The sequence below is a fragment of the Seriola lalandi genome, unplaced genomic scaffold (assembly GCF_002814215.2).
Source record: "Seriola lalandi dorsalis isolate HSWRI2012SDOR001 ecotype SW California unplaced genomic scaffold, Sedor1 jcf7180002054923, whole genome shotgun sequence".
In the NCBI taxonomy this organism is placed as follows: Eukaryota; Metazoa; Chordata; class Actinopteri; order Carangiformes; family Carangidae; genus Seriola; species Seriola lalandi.
The window spans coordinates 1,212,152-1,219,482 of NW_019525475.1; the positions used below are offsets into that span (position 1 = coordinate 1,212,152).

Genomic DNA, 7,331 nt, shown 5'->3' on the forward strand with positions numbered 1-7,331 from the left:
GGGGGGGTTTAAAAGCTTTGGAAAGGCTGGAGAAGAAATCCGAGCCAACACAATCCCCCCCATCCAATCCCAATCCTCACACCCCGACTCAGGGCAATACTGATGATGTATCTGGTGCTGTGCTGCCAGTGAGAGGATTGAGTTACATGTGCACTAACTACACATCACTTCTTAACTACAAGTGGCTCATACACCCTTGTGTTTGTCAGGCATGGTACAGACTGCATTTATATTATTTGGAAGATTCATAGAATTGCATTGTTACGATGCGGAAACCTCACGACGACAGACGACATGTTTTGGACTAATAGATGTAAATCACACCGTTTGCGCTGTGGGATTACTGCTGTTGTGATACAGACTTCACAAACAGGTTGAGCTGTGCTTCTTCTGCATCTCCGTCTGCTTTTCACAAACCAAAAGCAACCTGCAACCATGAAAAGTGTCAAAGCAAAAGTTGCAGAAAATTCCAAACTGTGTGAAGTAGCGTCCTAGCTAATGTTAGCTAACCGCGAACCATACAGTTTCACAATAAAAGCCGATCACTGCATTCACATTAAACATGCTGTTATTGTGAAGCTTCGTGCAGGAAGTGGCAAAGTATCCTACAGTAGCTTTATGCACATTAGTGCAACTGTCCAACATATTAAATTTGATTCTGTGTGGTATTTTAAAAAGTTTATCTTGGTGAACTCTGAAGAAAAAACAACAAAGATATAATTCTCCCTCCCTATTAGATCTCAGACGTGACCACCTGTGCTGTGTGTATCTTAGTCTTCGTAACATCATCTTCAGGAATTGAGGGTCGTGAACGCAGCCCCGTCGTGACTCACTGTATTTTCAGCGTTGCTCCAGTGGCTGTAAACACTTTTCGTTACAGAACATTTAAAATTTAGACTTGTGCGGCTGATGTGGAGCATATGTTGTGTTATTTAGGCTCGAACGCAACATTACGCAAGCCGTTTTTTGCCGCCAGCATTTAAAGGTGGTTTTTATCCTGTGTTAGTCACAGTAGGAATGTAGGAATGTAGAAGATAAGTCTGTGATCATGCAAACTCGCAAAATAGCTCTGAATGTGCATTAACTAAAGCCACATGTACGGTTGTGTGTGGCGCTGAGGGCCGTGCAAATGTGGCTTAAATGACAATCCTGATTATTTTGACACATATCGGGATCAGTGATTTTAACCAAAATACAGGAACTAAATGATTTGACTTTGATTTTTTCAGCCTCTGCCACCAGTTTCCATTGAAGAATATCAGGTGTGCTGAGTGATAAAAGTAAGCTGATCCTCACTGGATGTGCTGGTGGATTATTATTACTGAGAATATTTTGAGCTCTGTGGCACAAAAATGTACGTGAACTAAAAAAAAGAAATTACAGAGCAAGTCCAGGAAATGACACCGTTAATCAGTGGAATAATCCCACGATGAACCAAATGCTTGAAATGTACATCAGTCTGTTGTAGCGTTTGTAATGACAGACGGCAAAAAAAAAAAGAAGATGGCAAGTCAAACATAAACAAAAACACAGACAATGAATGTCTTATCGATTATTTATGCAGCACGAGGAAACACCCTATTACTAATCTTTTAACAATTATCTCTCTTGTTTCGTCTCCTCTCTGTTTCCCGAAAGCACAAACCTTGACCACAAACTGACACCTTGTTATTCAGCAGGAACAACCGACCGTCCTCTGATCACTGCGAAAGAATCTCCAACAGGGGACTTTTTGTATTTTTAAATCAAGATGATTAATAAGATCTATGCTGAGCCACAGGCTGTTTCATCTGTGACAACACACTTTGCTTTGTTTTCAGCGAAACCCTCTTTGATTTACACCGTCACCAGGGGTGAAGTCAATGGAGGGATTGTTCTTTCATCGCGCTGTGAACGCGTGGAAATGGCAGTTTTACAATCGGTGTGTCATTATTTTCACAACCACATTTGATTTCACTGCATCATCTGAAGCGGTGGTCCCCAACCTGGGGGTCGGGACCCCCCACTTAAGTGATCCCAAGATGAAATTTCAGGAGGAGTCATGATGATTTAAAGGAAAAGAAAGATAAAAAATGTTCGTCGTCATGTTTCCACGAAATGCTGAACTGATCTTTTAGAAATAAAAGTTCTGAAGGTTAACTCTGATATTCCTGTTTGTTCATCATCCTTTCAGGCCAAGCAGAAGGATGGGCGCGATCAGAGCGAGGCGTCTGCCGCCGCTTCTCCCGGCGCCGAGGAGGAGCCGTTCTCCTGGCCGGGGCCGAAGACGCTTCACCTGCGCCGAACCTCCCAGGGCTTCGGCTTCACGCTGCGGCACTTCATCGTCTACCCGCCGGAGTCCGCCGTCCACAACTCTCTGAAGGTGACACGACACCGCCTCTCACCCCCTCCGACGACACTCGGAGCTTCATAACATCTGATGCAATTTTATAGCTCAGTAATTCTTTAACTAAGCGAAAAATTTGGGGTAAAAAAATACACTTGTGTTTTCAGAGTAAATAAGCTTTTGTTGGATCAAGTGATGTAAGCTGGAGGTCAGCAGGAGGATCTGACTTCATTCAAGACACTGTCACACAAGTCTAAGCAGAAAGGGACATTACATTAGAAACAGATGAACTGATCTCAGATCACTGGCAGCTTCTCCACTTGTTTTAGGAAATGAAACTTGATTTTGATGTGTGCTTTTAAATACCGTTGATTTATTTATTTTTTAACTGTAACGGATTATCGGACATACCTGCAGCTGCATCACTTGTTTAAACTGTTAAACGTGGGTATTCGTTTTTTGTTTTTAACTCACTGAACCGAGATTTTCGCTCCAAAAACCTGTCACTTTGGATGTTTTTGCTTTCATTGCTGCTTCTTGTCCTCCGTTCTAACTCTGGCCTCGCTGTCAAGGCCCCGAAAATTATAACTACTGGTCACTGTTCCAGATCGTAATCATGAAAGGGGGACTTCATTTAGCTTTTTATTGTCTGCGGTGATTAGAAAACTGCAGATTTGTGTGACACTGGGGGAAAACAGAGTTGAAATTATGACTTTCAGCTGCTGTTTGAACGCGGCCCCAGACAAACACCGGTGTATTTAGTGCTGTTGGAGGCAGCAGAGTCCATACTACTTAATAATCCCATACAGTTTGTAATATATGCTAACTTTCATAGTGAACTGCTTTGTAGTGAGTGTGCAAGAAATCAGCTCAAGTGCTGTTCTTTTTGTTTTCCCAAGCCGTTTCACCACCGTCCGCCACTTGTTGTAGTTGCTGCACGCTGACACATGAAGTGGATTCAGTTGCTTTACTTAATTATTTCTTGAGTTCGACAGAATATGAGTCTGCAGCTGTTTTGATTATAATAATTGAAGTCAGTTTTTAAGCAGAAATGCCAAAAAAATAAATAAAAAATCACTGGTTGTTGTTTCTCAAGTGTGAATGTTTCCTGTTTGTTTTAGTCCTGTCTGGTTACTTGTTAGTCACACAAAACAAGTAATATGAAGACATCGCTTTGGGCTATGGGAAATTTTTACAGACCAAACAATTAAATGATTAATCGAGCAAAGAATCTGCAGATTCATCGATGACGAACATAATCAGAGGCACAAACAAACGAGCAGCGAACGTATCGACACCGTCAGGTTTTTCTGCTTGACCACACCTCGCTGCAGCTTTGTGTGTGTTTGTAGTTTCACAATGAATGAAATTAAATCCTCACTTTCATCCCTAATTTTGTCACTTCTTAAATATAGACACACAACGTACTCAAAACCTGTTTGAATTAGCATGTAGCATGTAGCACTTCTGCTATTTAAATGGTAACTGTAGCTACACATCCACTTTCGGATCGCCATGCAGTTGTGTCTGGCCGTCACTGAGCAGAACACAACGTTTTAGTTGTAGTGTAAGGTTAATATGAACGTGTAGTGTTAGTCATACAGCAGGGTTTTTTTTTTTTTTTTCCCCAGGGGCTTTTTCTGACTTGTATCATCCCACCTGGGAACTGTGCCAGCCGTCCTCTGGATAACATCAGAACCAATCTGCCCTTTGGTATTAATCCTGCCGTGACAGCACTTCCGGCTCCTAATGGGCACAGGCTAACACAGACTAAAGGGCTTTGGGTAAATACGACAGGGCTTCTCTAATGGGAAAACGCGCCGGTGCTTCGAGACAGCTTCCTCAAAGCTTATCGCGGCCTCCCTCGTATTAGTTTTTGTAAGTGATAATTCAGGATAAGTTTGGTTTACTTTTCTGTGAAGTGTATTTTGACAACCTCCTCTGTTTGCACAGAAGGATTTCCTACAAAGTTAGCATAGGACGTTGAGTTTATAGCTCTTGGCTTTGGTTGTGCATGTTGAAGGAGAAACTATGGCACAACATTTAGGATTTTCAGACATTTGTGTATTCAGACAGTTTCTCCCAGCGGCCTTCTTGGGTATCACAGAGTTGTTTTGGCCACTTTTAAGTCCCATCTGTGCTTCTGTTATCTCCCTGAAACTTGTGGATTTGCATTCAGCTGACATAAGATACATACCAAACAAAATTAAGGCAGTGAACGCATCTTAAAGATCTGGCAAGAAGCAGAGTTTAGCATAAGCGTAAGCAGTTGGCACCGTGGGTTTCATTCATTAAATGTCATTGATATATATATATATGGAATTTTACAACTAAAACAAACTGTTTCTCAGCAAATGTTATCTGACTCTCAGCCAGCTGTCTCTTAGTCTTCTTATCATAAGATGGGATTCTGGGAAATGTTCAAACTGAAACCTTTTAAATTTCAATCCATCAGACCACACTCACTGTACGAACTCTAACCAGTTACTCCCATTACGTAACTCCCAACCGACGAAGGGGAGGATAAAAAAAAAAAAAAAGAAAAAGAAATCCTCATCCTTGTAGATTCATCGCATTTCATTGTAATTACTTTTTAGGGTCTTGGATCGGAGCTCTTGACTAATCACACAGTTTGAGGATATTGGGGTTAGCTTGAAGAGGGTCTTGGCCCTCTTAAGGAAAAGCCTCGGGGGAGCGGGGGAGTCTTAAAGGATCCTCGGAGAACATATGTGTCACTGAGGGGAGGTGGATTAAAGCAGGAGTGTGTGTGGATTTTTAACTGGAGCTCTGGGGGAAATTAAGGTTTTATGTGTTGAGGAAATAACACACAAACACGACTATGAAGTGGCTTATTTTATTTTTCTACTGGTTGCTCTGCACTGTCATGAGTCTTGCCCCCCCCACGAGACCTTTGCCACTACTTTTCCAATTAGGCAGCTGTTTAATGATAATGAACTCTCTTCTTCTATTCTTCATTCAGTGCTGAGAAAGTCCTGCAACACATTCTGATTATCAACTAATCTGTTAATTATTGTTTTAATAAATTGGTTAATTGTTTAGGCCTTTAAAATGGGATTAGGAGTATGAATAACACACTATTATGATCCTTATTGTAAACAGATTTCATCTCATGGAGGAGTGGATATGGTCCTTCCTCCTTTTTATGGCTATGGAAGAGATTTTTATTAATAATTATAATAATATATAAATATATAATAAATTATGATGTTATTATTTACTGCCTGAATGTGGCAGCTCCTGACTCCTGACAGTTTTTTCTTTGGTGGCTTGGTTTGTTCAATCGATTATGAAATTCGCTGGGAGTTAGTTTTCTCTTCATCAACTGATTGATTAATTGACAACTGGTTAATTGTTTTAAGCACTACTTCTTCTTAGGTTTTGGATACTGTGATGGGTGGATGGGTGACGGAGTATGATGCCTTGTGGAAAAAACATGATCTGTATATGTATTTACGTTATGATGTCATACAGTCTTTACATGATATATTCAAGTTATCTTGAATTAATCTCAAAGAATCAAATGAAATAAAACGTCTCTTTCTTTTTCTTTTTTCTTCCAGGATGAAGAGAACGGCAGCCGAGGTGAGTGTGTGAACCTGCACTTCTTTATTTTGAATTGCTGCATGCATCAGAGATGTGTTGTGTGAGCCGGGGCCTCAGGTGCTGCAGTGAGACGAGCTCAGAAAACCATTTAGTCTCAGCTATTCTTCGGTAACTGTGCGGAATAGGGATTGAATTAGGATTGACAGCCCCATTACGCTGATGTATTCTCACTCCTAGACTAAAATAGATGCATTTTGAAGCCAGTATTGGGAGTTTGGAGCCACCGATAGCTTTGTAACCGCACCGTTTAGACCGGGGAGTGGCACTGAAGCTGGTGAAATCAACGTGTTGCAGGTGAAGCTCTCCGTCGGGCGGACGGGCGGCGTGGCGCTGCACTTGTTTGTGTGTGAGTCTTTAGTCCTCGCTCTTCAGAGTGGCAGTCAGAGCTGTGCTGTGAGCTTGGCAAGGCCTCGGCATTCCTCAGAGCATCCGGCTCGTCGGTCCAGACCTTCAGTATTCTGCTCACGTCTGCGGCACAGCGTGAATGCAGGAGGATTGCTCTGCTGCGCTTCATTAGAAGCCTTCTCCAACAGCCCTCTAACACATCTCGTGTCAGTATCGCATATAGAAACCCAAAGAACACTCGTGCACACACACACAAACACACACAATCACACTACAAATAATATATTACATGTTTTATTTGAATATACGCTTTTTCTGTTTTCGAGTGATGTGACACAAAGGCGATGTTTCCCACTTTACATACGTCCTTTTCATCTAAGCTCAGTGTTTGGTAGATCTGTCTTTTGGAAACAGCTTGGTTCATTTCTGGCAGAAGCATCAGTTTTTTTTGTTTTTTCTTTGTTCAGCTGTTTGTGTAGCTTGTGAAGCATCGAGACCCCCACCAGGTGTGATTCCGTGAATTCTTATGTCATGAGTGGATGGTGAGAGCGAAGAGTTCAGCGTTTTAAGGGAAAGTGAGCGAAAGGTCTTTTGTGATAAATCTGACTCTTAAACGCATCTGAACAGGAAATTGAGAGATTCCTCTAAGTGTCACTCATCATCCCTCTTGGCCCTCGGTGTCACATTCCTCACGCTAACCCCCTCCCCACCCACTTTAACCCCTCCACGTCCACCCTCTTCATTCAGCGCAGGCCTCAAAACATTAAACAACACACACACACACACACATACACACATGGGGCCCTGCTGTGGCAGGAGGAAACCCTCCAGGGAATAAGTGCAGCTACGCATTGTTGCTTTTTATGGACTTGGATTCTCGTATGTGACTTTACTTAAAACTGGTGTGACTGAGTGTGTGTGTGTGTGTGTGTGTAAGTGTGTCATTAAATCTGATGTAGTACGTAAGTGCATGAGGACCATTCAATGCAAAGCTCAGTACATGGTGAATAATGATCCTCTCCTGAAGAGCCCCCCC

General features: G+C 42.1%; 1 protein-coding gene across 4 annotated transcripts in view; it reads left to right on the plus strand.

Moving 5' to 3' along the window:
• Nucleotides 1–7,331, plus strand: part of arhgap21a (Rho GTPase activating protein 21a) — a 79,640-nt gene that overhangs the window by 35,665 nt on the left and 36,644 nt on the right. For all 4 annotated transcript variants that reach the window (XM_087169948.1, XM_087169947.1, XM_087169946.1 and 1 more), the window contains 2 exons: nt 2,174–2,362; nt 5,908–5,929. In XM_087169948.1, the coding sequence (XP_087026074.1) occupies nt 2,174–2,362; nt 5,908–5,929 (211 nt within the window). The remainder of the gene's footprint in view (nt 1–2,173; nt 2,363–5,907; nt 5,930–7,331) is intronic.